Source organism: Argopecten irradians, chromosome 1, assembly GCF_041381155.1.
Source record: "Argopecten irradians isolate NY chromosome 1, Ai_NY, whole genome shotgun sequence".
Lineage (NCBI taxonomy): Eukaryota > Metazoa > Mollusca > Bivalvia > Pectinida > Pectinidae > Argopecten > Argopecten irradians.
In genome coordinates, this window is record NC_091134.1 from 60,815,953 (window position 1) to 60,834,604 (window position 18,652).

The 18,652-nt window shown below is 37.8% G+C and overlaps 1 protein-coding gene across 3 annotated transcripts in view; it reads right to left on the reverse strand.

Annotated features, from left to right (window-relative positions):
• LOC138336223 (synapse-associated protein 1-like) overlaps positions 1-18,622 on the reverse strand; it is a 77,002-nt gene extending 58,380 nt beyond the window's left edge. For 2 of the 3 annotated variants that reach the window (XM_069285620.1, XM_069285636.1), the window contains exons 1-7: positions 18,259-18,622; positions 11,935-12,017; positions 10,560-10,706; positions 8,377-8,516; positions 8,152-8,243; positions 6,536-6,598; positions 5,534-5,575 (exon numbers count right to left, since the gene is read on the reverse strand). In XM_069285620.1, the coding sequence (XP_069141721.1) occupies positions 5,534-5,575; positions 6,536-6,598; positions 8,152-8,243; positions 8,377-8,516; positions 10,560-10,706; positions 11,935-12,017; positions 18,259-18,517 (826 nt within the window). In that variant the 5' untranslated portion in view covers positions 18,518-18,622. The remainder of the gene's footprint in view (positions 1-5,533; positions 5,576-6,535; positions 6,599-8,151; positions 8,244-8,376; positions 8,517-10,559; positions 10,707-11,934; positions 12,018-18,258) is intronic. The other variant, XM_069285628.1, reaches the window with a different exon arrangement.
• Positions 18,623-18,652: the final 30 nt, after the last annotated feature.

Sequence of the window (18,652 nt, forward strand, 5' to 3'; positions counted from 1 at the left end):
AAAAGCAAAGGTCTCGCGGACAACGAGACTACGGCTCGCACGCGAGATCTTCACTTTTCAATATGGCTTCGTGCTGAATAAATCACATTACCTTGTGTTGTCATTTTTTACTCATCCATCCTGTTGATACTTGTTACTGACAAGGACTACGACTCGGACACTTCGTTTTACAGTGTAAGTACCTTTCTCCGACGGGTATATTTACGAGATGGATCCCACAAAGCCCTCCCTTTCTAAGGAGTCGGGCAGCGATGTTGAGGGACGCTATAGCGTACCCCGTTCAGAATCTCCCCCTATGAGGGAGAGGAAATCTCGATCGCCTGTAAGCGTTGTGGTTATGAAAGAAGCTATAAAAATATAAAGCTTATTCATCAGACTCTAGTTCTGATTGTGACAGAATTCGTCACCGCCGTAAGAGGTGACATAGCTCTCACAGCTCTGATAGTAGATCTAGTGATTTTCGCCGATCTTGAGCACGTGGACACAGCCATGGCTGCCCCTCGGGTCAAGATGACCCAGGTAGTGTTTCAGAGAGTGATGATTCTCAGAGTGCTAAGCATAGGAGGATTGACAAAACCTCAGTGAATGCGAATCCCAGTCATGATAATGAATATGTTCATTTCAATATTAACGAGCCAGCCCTAGAGGCTCCATCGATCCCACAGGATATGGCTAGATATGTCGCCGACAAGATTACGACATTTACGCCAGACAAACTTTTGCAGGATAAGATTCTTGATAAATATCCTGTTTCAAAGAACTTAGCAATGTCAGCCCAAAAGGTCGACAGCTATATCCCGGATATTTATAACACTGTAAAACGATATTATGGCAAACCGTATGACCAAAATTTGGTGGCTATACAGTCAAGGGTAGGCAGTGTTATGGGGCCTCTCTCTGAAGTGTGGGCAGACCTTGATAACATCAGATCAGGGAAGACCAAGGATAATCTTGACTTGTTCTCATGCTTAGAATTAGTGGAAAAGTCCATTATCTTGCTAGGTCAGGCTTTCAACACCACTACTTACCATAGACGTATGAACATTTTGTGCAATTTAACAAAAGATGTTAAGAAAGCAAAAGCATTGCTAAAGGACAATTCAGAGGAGCTGAAGTCTGAAAATAAACTGTTTGGGAAGAAGTTTTATAAAGCTTTAGTGAAGTCATCCTCGGTGTGTAAAGAGACACGTGAGATATCTAAAGAATTAGCCGCAAAATCCAAGCAGTATGCTGCTCGTGACTGCAAAAGTTCTTCATCTTACCAGTCACAGTCCAACAATGGGAAAGGAAACCAGCCCTTTCGGAGCAAGGCCCCATCTCGAGGAGCAGGAGGTGGAGGCCGATTTACATCACACCAATGCAGAAGGGGTGGACATGGACATAAGCCCAGTAGAGACAAGTGGGTTATCTTCACTCTTAAGGGTAGAAAATATGTCTCTTTCAGAAAGAGTAAACAATCCTACCCAACACACAGTTATTCAAACCCATACAGACAGATCAGATCTAATGGGCCCCACCTTCCTGTTAGACATAAAAAAGGTCCACGAAAGCGTTGTGTGTTTAAATCTGCACACAATACCCGACAACATTCCTGTCGGGGGTCGTCTGAAATACTGTGCGACAAATTGGCGTTCAATAACACAGGACCCTTTAATTCTTGAAATGGTACAAGGGTTGAAAATACCCTTTCTGACACAGCCAATACAAGACCGCCCAAGGTCACCGTGTGTGGCAGGTCAGGTGAATCGCCTAATGGAGGAAGAGGTTCAAAGTATGTTACAACAAGATCGGTCCCAAAATGCAATATGCACAACTAGGGTCCTAGGGGAACCTACATATGAAATTTGAGAAAGATCCCTTCAGTACTTTTTGAGAAATAGCGGTAACAAGAATTGTTAACGGACGGACGGACGGAAGGACGGACGGACGACGGACAACGGACCACGGACGAAAGGCGATTTGAATAGCCCACCATCTGATGATGGTGGGCTAAAAAGGGGCCATAGCTATGGTAAACTCCTGCGTAGGTCAGTTTCTGAGCCCGATCTTTTTAGTTCCAAAGAAAGATGGGTGGAATCGCCCAGTGATCAACTTGAAAAGTTTGAACAAGTTTGTGGAATATCAAAATTTCCAAATGGAGAGTATTCAGGCTCTGAAAACTCCCATTCAAAAAGGGGACTATATGGTAAAGCTGGACATCAAAGATGCTTATTTCTCAGTTCCCATGTGTCAGTCACACAGAAAATATCTAAGTTTCTGTGGGGGAACAGAACATACAAATTTTTAGCTATGCCATTCGGCCTATCTCCGGCCCCCAGGTTTTTCACAAAATTAATGAAACCAGTGGTGGCCCTTTTGAGGAGAATAGGGATACGGATGGTTATCTACCTCGACGATATGATTGTTCTAAATCAGTCGAAGGACAATCATCTGAAGGATCTACACACGCTGATGTTCTTGTTAAAGAAATTAGGCTTCATGATCAATTTTAAGAAGTCAGTGTGGATTCCAACTCAGGAACTAGAGTTCCTAGGATATCTGGTAAACTCGGTGAGAATGACATTGTCACTACCCAAGGCAAAAATTACAATGATTGTCGACAAATGTCGCCTGTTACTTACCAACAAGGAAGTAACAGTGAGAATGTTGTAAGAGGTGATAGGTCATATAACTGCATCTCTACAGGCAGTGACACCTGCACAATTACATTATCGCCACCTTCAAATGTCACAAATTCAGGGGTTATTGACAGACAAGTCTTACCAGGCCACAGTCCGGTTAAACCAGGATTGTCTGGGGGAGCTGAGGTGGTGAATTTGTCAGCTGGAAAATTGGAATGGAAAAACAATAATAAATGCAGGCCCGAACCTCATCATAGAGACAGATGCTTCCAAACAGGGGTGGGGAACTGTGACAGGGTCCGGGAGGGCACAAGGGTTATGGACTCGGGAAGAGAGTGCCTGCCATATCAATGTTCTGGAGCTGAAAGCAGCCTTGCTTGCTCTCAGAATATTTACGAAGGATCACTCTCCAATACATTTCCATTTGAGATTGGACAATCAGACTGCAGTTGCCTTCATTCAGAGGATGGGGGGGATTATATATAAATATATATATATATATGGGATTACTGCTTGGAGAGAAACATAGCTCTAACAGCAGAATATCTACCAGGCAAACTGAACAGGGAAGCCGATTGGCAGTCTCGCAACTTCAGAGACAGCAGCGATTGGAAGTTGAAAGCAAGTGTGTTCAAGGAGTTGAATACCAGAATGGGTCCATTCCTGACCAATCTTTTTGCCAGCAGACACAATCACCAGTTAACAAGATATGTGAGTTGGCACCTAGATCCATACGCAGTGACGACGGATGCTTTTCAGATGAAATGGCTAGAGAAGGGGTTATACCTCTTTCCCCCATTCTCAATGATTGCCAGGTGCCTGATGAAAGTTCAGCAAGAGGGCTCGACAGTGGTTATAATAGCACCAACCTGGCAAACTCGCCCATGGTACCCTTTCCTACTAGACCTTCTGGTGGAAGCCCCAGTGTTACTACCTCCGTTCAAAGACCTTCTGTCCAATGCAAAGGGAGAAACCCATCCGCTGTTGATTCAGAGCAATTTCAAATTAGCGTCTTGGAAAATCTCCAGCAACAAGACGTTGGTCGAGGAATTTCGGAAAAAGCTGCCAATATGTTGGCAGAATTCACCTGGAGAAAAGGCACAAACACAAAGGGGACAGTTATAGGACTCTTAACTCGCGCAGATCAGCCATTTCAGCCTTTCATGAATTAGTTGATGGACATAAGTCGGTCAACATAACTTAGTGAAACAATTTCTGAATGCTACCTTTAATGCCAGGCCCCCACTCCCCAGATACGCTACCACTTGGGAAGTAGATAATGTTTTGTTACATCTCAGCTCAGAACTTAGCTCTGCCCTTACTGACAAGATGCTGACCTTGAGACTCAGTCTGCTGATGGCTTTGACATCAACAAGCAGATCTTCGGAATTGTCCGCCTTGAACATTAAGTTAATGGTTGACACAGGGGATGCTTTAAATTTTAAACTGGGAAAGTTGTCTAAATCCAGGCATATTGGCCAACCCCCATTAGAGATCAAATTTAAGTCATTTGAGGAAAAACCAGAACTCTGCGTAGTTAAAACCTTAAGGGCTTATCTTGACAGATCTCGAGCATGGAGAAGTTGTTCGGATGTCAATTGAAACCAAATCTTGTTGAGCTATATATGTTGAACCTCACAAACCTGAAGTTGCATGTACTGTGGCAGGTTGGCTAGTCACGGTATTTAGGCCTGGCAGGATTAGATACACAGCAGTTCAAGGCCCATTCTACTCGAGGAGCCTCAACTTCTAAAGCTAAGGTGATGGGCTTGTCTTGTAAGGAGATCATGGTCATGGCTCACTGGTCCAAGGCCTCTACGTTCAAGAGGCATTACTTGAGAGACTCACCAATTGCTGAGAAAGTCAGTAAATGCCAGCATGCTATACTATCCTGGGCTCATAGGTCAGTTAGTGCTTTAAACATGCGTAATTATATCTTATCGAGGTTTGCGACATGAAATTGAGAATTTCATCAGTGCATGTAATGCATACAATGAAATTATAATTTCATTAGTAAACCGAGATAAGATATAATTCCCACCCTTTCATGTGCGACTCCCTCCCTGCTTGTTGACCTATGAACTTGTTATGTCTGGTTTAGTCATTTTAATGTAGTGAAATATATCACTATTTTGGTCGAATGCTCCTATTGTTATTTGTAGGTTACAAAAGCCCCAAAGACAACCCGAAGGAGTGACAGGACCCCGGCCATGCTAATCTATGACTGTTACCGCAGCGAGTAACTGCTTTCTGTTATTAATCAGACTTTGATTTTTTGTGATAGACTCTCTAGTCATTTTGTTCGTTCCAGGCATTCCAGCCTGTATCGTTAGACTTGATTTGTACTTGTTCTTAGTTTTGTGGTGAGTTATATGACTTGATGCAATATAGATTTTATGAAATAAATCATATTGCAGTTATTTCATGACTTTACTTGGTTGTTCTTCTCATCACTCTTCCATATTGAAAAGTGAAGATCTCGCGCACCAGCCGTAGTTTCGTTGTCCGCGAGACCTTTGCTTTTTAATGACTTGTTAGCTTGCACGTCGCCGTGAATGCGTAATTATATCTTATCTCGGTTTGCTCATGAAATTATAATTTGATTGTATGCATTACATACACTGATGAAATTCTCAATTGTAGTTCAGCACAAATTTGGACAGTAACAAGTAAGTTTGGTGATATACACTGTAACTACTACCCTCCACTTCTACACCATAGGTTATACAGAGTGACACCTCTCCAACTTCTGTCTATAAATTTGAACAATTGAAAGATATTTCAAGCATTAAAATAAATAAAACAAATGAAAATTACATGTAAACATTAATTAACCAGCTAAATCACAAGGAAAAACAACTATAAAACAAAATACCCAGCCCAAAGCTGAAACTGAATAACAAAGTACATACCATTATGTTGTGAAGATTTCACTTTTTTCACAAACAAGTAGCCTTTATAAAATATTAATCGAAATAAGATTGAGCTTGATACCAAAGGCATGACAGTCAAAGGGAAGTAACCCTTGACTCATCACGAAATCATTAAGTGTGCTTATACTTAGGTCAATTCAACATATTCAACACATGTGCCATAACAATTATCTATTAAATTAATAGAAATGTTCCATAATATCTATGATATGGAGAGGGGGGGGGGGGCTGGGCTCAGCATGAGATCATTATCAAAGGCACTTTGGCAATTTAAGAACAAAAACTGGAATAATTAGTATAATCCCCTCATTTCATTGTGAGTTTTCACTAAATGCAATGATTAATCTAAAAGTAATTTCCACTGAACAAATGTTACAGCTTAGGAACTCGGGAATGCTTAGCATTCATTAAGCTTCTTGTGAAAACTTCACAACAACAAAAAACTCTGTAAGAAATAAATGTCCCTTCCCAACGCGTTTCTTTATGTCAAAGTGGGAAGGGACAGAATCAAACAGACTACCTGCTCTCCTACCCTTTATTTCATGACAGGGCCTAAAAAGTTAAATAACTGAAATCGAGGAAAGTGTTGTAAATGCCTTAGTTGACAGTTTCAGCTTTTCAGAGAAAATGTAACGATAATACTTATCTACCATTACTTTTCATTATATAATGGCATTGTAATTGAGAATACAGGTACAAACAAATTCAATGTCCTACTTAAAAATGTGAATCATATCATTGTGTAATGCCCACTAATAAACATAGAATTTTGGCAAAGCAAAGCAACCACAAAATGTAACAGATACAAATGAGAACTGGAATTCTTATACCAGTTACATTAATCCGTTATACAAGTACACACAGTAGGAAAATTTATTTTTCCATGTGCATTTTTTTGATACTTGCATCCTATTCTGTGTACTACTTATATGGTAACTTGATGTAGGTGACCTACCGACGAGAGATAGAGTGATCACATACCTTTGTCCACACTCCCTACAGAGGAACGTCTAGACCCATTGCTGGATTTCTCACCAGTGCTACCTAAAATACAAATAATGAACAATTTCTAAGTTGCATGAACATGTGTTAGATTGAAAACATTGCATGAGTCAAATTTTCAATAGTTCCCAATTGCGGTTGAATCGAATACATTTTGTGGTCCCTTCCGTCTAATATACATTACGGTGTCACGCTGTCTCAGGTAAAAGTCAAGTCTTGATCCAATTGACCGTACTATGACTAATCAACCGTAACAGTGCTATCAAATGTTATTGTTTGATCAAAACCTAAAGCCCCTTGTTTACAAGGAAAGGGCAAAATACATCCATTGCACATATTTCGAAGCACTTATTGAATAAAACGTAGTGTCTTCAAACCGTCATGATTTGCAAGTTTATATGTACATAGCCGACGATTCACAGGAGCAAAAACTAAACAGTAATTATATATAATCAACTGTAAACATGAGACAAATTCGTATTAAATATATCTTGCAATCAATTTCATACTATCTATATATGAAACAATGTCAATGAATCTTTATTCATACAAAAATCGATGTAATGATATGAAATTATTAATTCCTTCTCAAAACCTTGTGGAGGTAGCATGTACATTATAAACAAACACTGTGATAAGTTCAGCTGCCACAACCTTCACCTTCTCAACGCAGCAGTAACATGTAGCGCTGTCTGTCGAACAATTGCAGATTTGTTTACCTTGTCTTTAATAAAGATGGAAAATACATCCACTTAAAGCCATACTGCAAGTATGTACATGCTAATCTTTCTATTTGGTTTCTTTTCCTCTATTTATTTTGAGTGTAATGTTATATAAATGTATAGTGTAGTGCTAATGTCGATGTGTAACACCACGTGGCTAATCAAAGATGTTAGTATTAAAAGTATGTTGTAATATGAATCATCCATTGTTATTAAATAAATAAGTATCATATTTTCTTAGAAAATTGTCTTGTTATTTATTGCCTATCTTAAACCAATATGTGTGTAAAATGCCAACCTCAAAACAGTTGGTACAGTCAGTAAAACTTGGACGTCAATGTCTTCCTAAACAGTAAAACACAGATGAGTTGAACCATTGGCTAAGTCAAATATTTGCCTTGTCCTGCTGACTTTGACTTATCTGTGTTTTACTGTATATACATGGCCTGTTTATAGACACAACATTTTACGTAAAGCCTGCCCCTAAAACAATATGATTGAACTTTGGGATAGTCTAGATCCATATATAGATAAAGAATGTGCAGTCTAGCTACACAATTACAGTCTTTATAATAAATAAACACTATTCTCTTGAATAAAAGTTAATGGATCAATGGTATGATCAATCTAGTGGCATAATTTGTGCCCCCATTCAGATGAGTGACCTTGAACCCAGATCAAATTGTAGAAAAAATTAATACATTACAGGAAATTAAAGTAATATCAAGTACAATAAGAAACCAGTGCATAAGGCATTGGTGAAAGATGATGATTTTAACTTGAATTCATGAGTGCAAATACTGAGTAATCCAATAAAGTTCTCGGTGAGAGATCAGATTTTATTTGCATTATGTTGCACTAGTCTGATGTTACCTGTCTCTTGTGCCAAAACAGTGAGCTGTGTAGATTGTTTGATCAGTGATACTCTGTAGAAGAAGTTCCTCCAAAACGTCTCCTCATTGATCCTACAAGTCAAAGGTCAAAACTTTAAAATGGCTGGTAAAATGATACTTTTGACCACTAAGCTAAAATGACTGTATACATGTTTATTATCAGTGTAACCAGATGGACATATCATTGATAGATAAAAACACTTACTGTTTTGGAACAAGTTCAAATCTCATTTTCTGTAGGTTTGGATCCTCCTGTAGAGTTGCTGTAGCGATAGGAAACATACTCTCAAAGTGGAACTGGAATTGGATCCCTGATGGAGGGTTGCGTAGGAAATGTCTCTTGTCCTTTAAAACAGTAAAACATCAAAGTTTAAAAAACAATTTCCTAACAACATCCTTTTTTTTACAAAATAAATATTATAAAACTAGAAAATTTTGTTGTTTTTGTTTTTTGATTTCATTTGATACCAAATTAGACCATCACATGTTGGTTAAGGTGTAGAGCAAAGAACTACAATTTTGAGTAGGTCAAATAGAAGGATTAAAGTGCTCTGTCTCTTTAATCAAAACAAAACAAGCAGTTCTAATAAGGAATTGGAATTTGCAGATTCCATTTCAAACAAATTGGTATTTGAAGATTGATCACTTTAATTCACTTCCATTTCAAACAATGTCTTGACAAAATTTCAATCTAGACAAACACATAATTATGATGATCTAGATTTTGTGATGTATTATTGGCACCTTAACATAGGCTGGCATGTGTACATATCTTATGTTACTGTCGACGCATTAATAGTGTGAACGATTTCGGTTGATCACTACATCAGTATTCTGTCGCTATTGCCAACTGGCAGGCTATCGCTACACTCTCGATAACTTGGTCACAGTTTTGGTTATGTTATCTCGACGGTGCCGGCAGGTGGTGCTGTTACCTCATACACATGTGTAAGCCTACATAAGTATTTCATTATAGCTGCAGCGACAAGCGACAACGATTACATATGTTTTCAACGAAACGTACCGTTCATTGCAAGACTCCAAGCAATATTACTGAAGTAGTTTACATATTGTAAGATTACGTTCAATATGCACAGTAATTACCATAGTCAAATCGGACATCAGTGTGGATTAGTTTTTGGCAAGCGTTGAAACATTATCATGGAGAAATCAAAGACTGAAATGTAACCCAAAAAATACTAAACGTATGAATTAGGAAACTGGACTACACGTACAGAAGCTAAAGGTACTTTACTTTTACCATTTCTGTGAGTTGGCTTTCAGTGTTTTTTTAAACAAATAAAATATTTTTAATTTTAATCTCAAAACGATGCCAAAAATATTTGGAATGGTAGGAATGTTGGGTTTTTTTCTTCCATGAAAACCATGCTCATTTAATCTACCGGAGCTGGTCTATATACTGTATTGTCAAAGTACGACAGTCTGTATTGTTTGCAACACATTGTGCTTCCATACCATGACATCAAAATCTCAAATATCAAACTATTCAAGGTTAATATAACACCTAATCAGATAATGATATTATGTATTTAAGTTATCTTAAGCATGGAAGTATTGTACAGTTTGTGTTACAAACGCCAGATGCTTATTGCTACTGTAGCTAGCTAGGTCCTTGTGTTGCCTCGATCTCTTGATTAATCAAATAAATATGACAAAAACAATCAAATCAAGTTGTTGTACTGGTATCAGGTCGTAAATATAGGTAAGTGGACACAACAAAGGCTAACTTCTCATTGTATTTAACGACAGTACCGGGTTAACACGCCCAACAAAGTCATCCATTTTGACAGTAGCTCAGCTACTGACAAGGGTGTTTCCCACAACACATGTGTGTGAGGTAACAGCGCCACCTGCCGGCACCGTCGAGATAACATAACCAAAACTGTGACCAAGTTATCGAAAGAGTAGCGACAGTCTGCCAGGCAATAGCAACGGCATATATGCATGCTGATGTAGTAATCAACCGAGACCGTTCACACTATTATTGCGTCGACAGTAACAGAACAAGCTCTCAATGACTGGGAACTTCTCCTCTTGTACAATCAATAATCGGATAAAGTATTTGCAGGATACTTGATAATGAGTACCGGTATTCAACCGCTTCTACCCATGACATAATCATTAACAAGGAGAAACTGAGTGCAACCAAGGAGTTTTTTTAGTTGATTTCAATTCCTAGTTGATTGCAAATGCACATCCTAAATTGGATTACCTGAAATGGAGATCCAGTATGCCATTGTGATACCCCCTTCTGATATATAGTTAGGAAATGGATAAAGGATCAAAACACCCGTTTGAACTTTTTACAGATAAACAATATATATATATATAGTGTATTCTTTTCAAACAAAAATCCTGAAGACTTACTGTTGAGAGTGCTAGGATTTGAGCTTTCATGCTTTCCTCTTCATTGTAGCCGATCCATGGAGGTACAGCGGCCTCAGAGCGTTTCACTTTTTCCTTCTTTTCTGTGACAAACTTATCTTGTTCACGACTGAACTCTCCAAGGAATGTCTGAAAATTAAGTTTAAATAATTAAAATACTTTGTATCCCATTATTTTACACAATATTGTACTACTTATTGTATGATACTCAGATAATGTAATATTTGTTACATAACACACCCTACTTTAAATTTAAAACTAGAGAGATCTGTAGGATATAAATGTCCCCATATAAATCTGGACAATGTATAGACAGGACATGCCACATGGGTACAGGATGGACAAGTGTAGTACTACATGCCTCCCCATTTCATATCATTTAATGTGTTAAAGTTACATTCTGATGGATAAAAAGTACTTGCCTAAATGTTCCAAACACAATTACAATTGTTTTACACTAATTTTTAAATTCCACTAAAATTGAGAGCTTTTAGCACCAGAAATACCAGAACTAGTACTTTCTTTATTTCTGCCCATGTATAGATGATATACATGATAGATTCAAAAAGCAACTTGACAAAGATTCAGTTCAGATTAGATGTGATTAATTTTGTCCAAAGTGAACTTTAATACAAATATCTAATTAAAGCTACCGTGGGTATATTATAATTGATACTGCTGACTCCCTCGACTATCATCAAAGACGAGACAAAACTTTATGCAATGCACAACAAGAGATGCCAGAGGGATCTTGGTGCCCACCAAATATGATCTACGTCTGACAATGGAAAGAGGGATCTTTTCTCTGCTTTTCAAACTTTTTCAAACATACAACATATATGAAATATGAAACAGATCACTTCATTACTTTTTTAGAAATAGCAGTAACAAACTTCAACTATCAAAATCCAAGATAGCTACCTGTCAGCCATCTTGTTGACCGATCGGTCCTAAAATGCAATTTGCACAACTAAGGTCCTAGGGGAACCTACATATAAAATTTGAGAGAGATCCCTTCAGTACTTTCTGAGAAATAGCGGTAACAAACTTTAACTATCAAAATCCAAGATGGCGGCCTGGCGGCCATCTTGTTCACTGATCGGTCCCAAAATGCAATATGCACAACTAGGGCCCTAGAGGAACCTACATATGAAATTTGAGAAAGATCCCTTCAGCCCTTTCCAAGAAATAGCGGTAACAAGAAATGTTAACGGACGGACGACGGACCACGGACGAAAAGCGATTTGAATAGCTCACCATCTGATGATGGTGGGCTAAAAACAAAAAGTGAGTAGAATTTTGATTAAAAATTCGGCTTAACCAACATAATGTTCTCCTATCTATAGCCAAATCATACCTTTTCTTCAACAGATTTAGTTATCTGTTTTGCATGATCGGCAACTGTCTTAGAGGCTGCTTTGCCATAGCTGTACAGGAAACCTAAAACATCAAAATTTCACATATTAGTTTCCCAAGGCTACCATGTTCGAATTCTGTACTATTGAAGAAAACTCTAACCAAGGTCATCATTTCATTATAGGCATATAAGTTTTGTTTTAAGTGAAATAATCATATGAGGTTAGAATATAGAGTAGAATATTTATTTCTTCACTTTAATAGCAGTTTAAACAAACAAATTGAACCGGTTATGAAGAAGGAATTATAGTAGATTTTAGTGTTAGAATGATATAAAATGAAAGTCAAGGGAAAGTTGTCTCGCAAAGGGAGATTCAGGTCTAAATTACACCTGTATAACACTAATGTTACAGGGGTCAATTGGGTTTTATATTCATAAACACATCGTGCGGAGGTTTCCAAAAAGGGCGAATTATAACTATAGCCTCTTGAAATGTAATCATGTTAGTGAAATAGCTGGCACAATTACAGATCTTCTAAATTTCTCAAAATGCACACAATGGAAAAAAGTTATGCAAATAAATAAAATGAGCTGAAAGTGAAGACAATTTTCTATATTTTGTTGAAATCATCATACATCAGGAAAATTAACAACAAAAGTGAAAATTCATAGAATTTATAGGGGAAAAAATAGCATTGACAAATACTTATGTTCACTGACTGCATATATTTCTTAAATATATTAGGGCTTATACATACATATGTATATATTTACAGTTTGCACTGACATGGATTCAATAACCAGCTTTCTAGTATTATCATTATCAGTGTATAATGACAGTACAACACGTGCGGCGATTCAATTGTTGCGGGAATAGGCGTAGCAATGTCGTGTCATGACCCAACTTTTGGTGGGAATATACATTTGCATGAATGACTCAATTACAGTTATATCAGTATCTGCCTTACATAAGCCTTCGCTTTTTGGCATCCTTTAGATTTAATCACATTCAATAATTTTTTATCTTACTTTGGTATATAGTTTTAGAAAATTAATTCTACTTAGGCCATTCCAATTTGATTTCTTGTTCTTCGGATTATGAAATTTTGAAATAGGAGTGAGCAAGCAATTTTTTTTTTTAATTTTAAAAATATTTTGAAATCTGAAAAATTTGGAGCGAGCGAATATTTTATTTCTATAAAAGTCTAATAAAAAATCTTGTGAAACATAAAGTTTATTTTGTGAATAAACACATAATAACCGAGTTTTGCTGTTTTCTTCAGTGTTTTCAACATTCATAAATGTATCAAAGATGTAAAAAAGGAAGTATTTGTGCGGCCAAGGACGTATATGAGAAGGATAAGTCACACTGGGTTTTGGGGAAGTCCGAGGCAGGCGCTTTTTTGTTTGTGCACTGACCGTGACGTTGGGCGACGACTGATTTTCCTTTGATATCCGCTGGCGCAGCCTTTGATGTAGCTTGCGGGTGCGAGGGTTACCGTCTTACTTTCTGAAGCGGTGCTGTCATTTCATGGGCTGTCAATTTTTTTTAACGAAAATTTAAGACATATCCCCTAAATATTCCGTCTTTAAAGCAAGTTATAAACGTCGTGAAATTTAATAAACTCTACAATGGTGTTTCGTTTGACTCGATAAGACAAGTATTTGTTGAGAAAAACGGTTTTTATTCCCGGTTCATAGGCGTCTCGCGTGGTGTTTAGTAATGTAAAGAGACAGACACGAATCCTTCTCACTTATAAATCCTTGGTGCGGCTATAGAAATTATGCTCAGTGATTTTTCAGGGTATTTGGGGATTTTTGTAACAAATTGGGAATTTTTAATTGCACAAAGATCAGTTTTGGGAAAAAGTTTCCCATTACTAAACATGGTATTATAGGTTATTAATATTGTAAAACAGTAAACTGTTTTATTTTATCAAAAGACGATGACCACAACAGCTTCGAAGTAGGTTGTTTTAGATTAAAGTGAATAGTCGGGCAAAGAAAACCAGTTTAAATGCGTTCATTGGCCTTCCAAAAGTTCTCACATATTAATACGATGGCCAAGTTCTGCTTACGTTTCCCAGTTCTGACCATTAAAGTAAAGGAAAGTTGAAAGCATTGAAAGCGAGGCTGCGTGTAAATGTAACCACGAACATAGTCAGCCGGGAGGATGTTTTAGGATTCCTATACATTAAATTAATTTCTTCGTACGCAGACAGATTTTGGCGAGAGATTTTATTTTTCTATTTCATAAGAAATTATACTGGATACATTCACACCATTTTTACCGACTTTAGCCATCCTTGCCCGACTGTTCACTTTAAACAACAAGTGGAGAGATTTTCGGGTCTTGTTTGTCTTTCAGAGATTTGATTTGGGAAATTTTCATTGTAATTGGGAAAAAAATTGGGGGGAGGGAAGGGGGGGGGTATGGCATTGGGAATGGGGTCGTTTACAGACTCCAGTTATATAAGGAGAAAAATCACTATATTACTCAAAATGTTTTCCATGCATTGTATATTTCATATTTTTAAGACAAATCAAATTTAACATAGAATAGCACTTGATACTTGAAAGGAAATAATCAAGAAAGCTATACATGTATCTTAGTAAGCTTTACTTATTGTCAATAATTTCAATAATTAATTTGCTGTTGACGGAGCATTCAGCAAAAACCAACAAACTAATATAAACAACCAGCGGTTAGCATTCATTATTTAAATCAATATAACCTCATCCAACATATATATTCTTTCTTAGTTGTCACATAATATTGTATGAAACTGACAATTTTTGTTTTATGTTACTTATTTAGCTGCTCATACTTAAAATGAGATACATGTTTATTCATGTAACTATATTATATATACAAAAAGTATAAACACAAAGATTATTCATTTTAATTACATTCCTTTATTGTCTTTAAAAAAAGTATTTGTATAAAAATTTGTGAACAGTGTGGCTCAGAAGTTCCACGACATGTATATCAGCATTCATATCATAAAAGAAATATATTAAATTCATTTTTTTTTTTTTCTAGTGAAATACTTTGGGTAAATCAAACACAAACATACATATAACCTATCAACACAAAAATGAAGGCAAATGTAAGTTACATTGTTGTAGAAGTCAAAATGAAACATAAGAGTGTGTAATTTACTACCGATATTTGACCAAATAGCAGACGAATCATCACCTAACTGTCAAAACATGTTGGCAAATGCAAGCTATTTGGGCTACGTGTCATAGTACACACTGGCCGGTCTTCAGATATAATGTAACTGAGGTGTTAATTATAATTATCGATTGCCGTCATATAATTGACATGCCTGATTACTGTGTTTCATTCTTAAGTTGGCCAGTCAAATCACCTGTCATATATGCATGGTCGTCGCCATCTTTAATGTGAGAATCAGATCAAATGCAAAGTCTTTTAAAAGAGTTGCCCACATCGGCAAAAACAGACTGAAATCAGGACATGGCCTATTAAAAAGTATGCGTCCCTCAGTCGCTATCTCTAAGTACCACTCTGTCTGCACTTGGTGGCAGAAAAACTTTACATTTATGTTGCTGGAAAGGTTTGTAAGACACTTGCGTGTTTAAAGAGGCAATGCACGAATAATTCAAACATCTGAGTGACCAGGAAATGGTTACTAGTAAAAATGAACCCAATAAAAAATTTTCCGTGTTCGCTAGATTCCCAGACCAAACAAGAGGCCCAGAGGGCCTGTATCGCTCACCTGGTTTTTTTTGTAATTATCACAATACAAAGGTTCAGAGAGGAAGTAATTTATATGAAAATAGTAGCCTAATTGACCTTTTTGGTCCCGCGTCTAAGGCCCCAGGGAGTCAGCCCTATACTTTGTACAATTTCAAATCCCCTTCCTATAAGGATGCTACCATTGCATTATGAGTGCTCTTCCATGCTTAGTTGCAGAGAAGAAGTCGTTTATATGATAACAGCCAAATTGCTCGCTTTTGACCCCGCCCTTCAGCCCCCGGGGGTATCAGTCCCATCATTAGTACAATTTTGAATCCCCACCCTATACGGATGCTACCATTGCATTATGAGTGCTCTCCCATGCTTAGTTGCAGAGAAGAAGTCATTTAAATATGATTACAGCCAAATTGATCCCTTTTGACCCCGCCCCTCAGTCCCTGGGGGTGGGGGGTGGGGGGTGGGGGGGGTCAGTCCTATCATTTGTACCATTTTAAATCCCCATCCTATAAGGATGCTACCATTGCATTATGAGCATAATCCTATTTTCAGTTGCAGAGAAAAAGTCGCTTATATATGGAAATAGCCAAATTGACCCCTTTTCACCCCACCCCTCACGCCCCCGGCTGGTCATGTAGCCCCATCATTTGTACAATTTTGAATCCCCCCCCTATAAGGATGCTACAATTGCATTATGGATGCTATCCCATGCTTAGTTTCAGAGAAGAAGTCGTTTATATGGAAATAGCCAAATTGACCCCTTTTGACCCCGCACCTCAGGCCCCCGGGGTTAGCCCCATCATTTGTACAATTTTGAATCCCCACCCTATAAGGATGCTACAATTGCATTATGGATGCTATCCCATGCTTAGTTTCAGAGAAGAAGTTGTTTATATGGAAATAGCCAAATTGACCCATTTTGGCCCCGCCCCTCAGGCCCCTGGGAGGGGGGGGGGTGTCAGGACCATCATTTGTGCAATTTTCAGTGAGTAGCCCATAAGGATGCTACAAGTCAAATTTTGTTGAAATCCGACCAGCGGTTATGGAGAAGAAGTTGATTGTTGATGGAAGGACGGACATTCGGACGCCGGACGCCACGGTATGGCATAAGCTCACCTTGGTCCTTTGGACCAGGTGAGCTAAAAATGAGGAGCGGTAATTTTTATTTTATTTTATTTTCGGAAAATAGGAGCGGGAAACCCGACAAACCAGAAATCAAATTGGAATGGAAGAATCCAGGGTTACATAATTTACACATGCTCCATTATCATTATACCCTCATAACCTCAACAAAATAAAAAATCTATTTTTAAATATAGCGATAAGGACTATTGTAACGAAGCTGCGGTGCGCTTCGTTGCTATATTTTCCGGAAATTATATTAACCTAGACTTTGGCAGGACTTTGCTGGGCACGAGATCTCGGGACTACACCGAGACTTTCAGTTTTCTACCGGGCCTTGAAAGGTGAGGGTTGTGTTTTTGAATCCTATGTAATTTTTATATATTTGTCGCCCATCCTTTCCCTAATTTGCTGTTATCGTATAGTATGGAAATGCGATAACTTTACTGTGTGTGTATTTTTCGCTGTCAGTCGATATTTTTGCTGTATTTTTGGGTTTGAAATACTTGTGAAATTGTGCAATGTTGGACTTGGCATGTCTCCCTTTTAGACGGGTTTTGATAGTAATGAAAAGTCTTCACTCTTGTGTTGAGAGCCGTTGGTAGGCTGGAAAAGAGTGGGAGCCTCCGTTAGTGAGTTTCGGGGTTAGCTTTTAAGGAGATATTTTGAGAATCTTCGCTGGAGAACGGTGTTTGTGAAATTGGAGGTTAAACTATCGATAATCGGCCCGGTGTGTAGCGCCATGTGCTCTGTCTTTCATTGATGGGTAGGAGATAATTCTGATAGCGAAAACGTGAGAATATTAGCAGCAAAACTGTCCATTACACACTACTTCCCACTGAGCCACGAGGGTATTTTCTTGTTGTCGACTTTACACATGTTAAATGTTAATAAACTGTAAAATGAATTTGATGCCGTCCATAGTCCATACTTACTAGTACCTTTGAATATCATAGCGAGACAGGAATCTGCAAGCTAATGCGGCAGTCGAACCCAGAGCAAAACAAATTAATTGTATCATTCTACTCTATGCTAATGACTACGGTCATAGCAAACGAGTCGTTACACTATGAAGTACTGATTTAATTTTTTGCATGTGTGCATGCAATATTATTTTGGAATGATTAGGATTACAAAAAATATTGAATTCCTTGGTCTTCTGTGAATATATATTGTGTAAACTTCATTTGTATTTAAATAAAAAATACTTTGAATTACAATGGAGAGTTTGGACAATGCACTGGGATGTTTTATTAATTTTCAGTGATTGAGAAGAATCTGATATTAAAGTTAAAAGCAAACATATGATATTTTTTGATCATTTATGACATTTTGTCATCAACGTTGTATTCATTGCCATAGTCTGGTATTAGTAGGTAAACGTCTTTACTTCAGTGTGTTGTCGGTTTCTAAAATTAGAATGAAAGAAACGTCTAACTTAACTCAAGTCCTTATAGGTATGTTCTATCATATATACTTACTACCCCATTCCTTAGCTGTGTTTATTGCTTTTGAAGATACATCTTCCAATGCTTGCTTAGCTTCATCAAAAGACAAGTCTTTTTCTTCAGAGTCATTGCTCGGACTGTCTTTTTCTGTTGACTTCGTTTCGGATGGCTGATTTTGCTCTTGGGTCTCGTCGCCTGATTTTTCGTTTTCCTTGTTTTCTTCCGAAGTCGAATCGTTGGTTGGACTTTTGTCATCTCCAACACCAAGCCAACTTGTCATAGAACTAAACATGACTTCATTTAAATTCTACGCAGATGCCTTCAAAACAAAAATTCAATATTTGTCATATGCCTTTACAAATGGTTCTGTGAATTACGTCGTTCGACCTTGACCGAAACCAAAACATCGAATCTGGGTCGTTGCTAC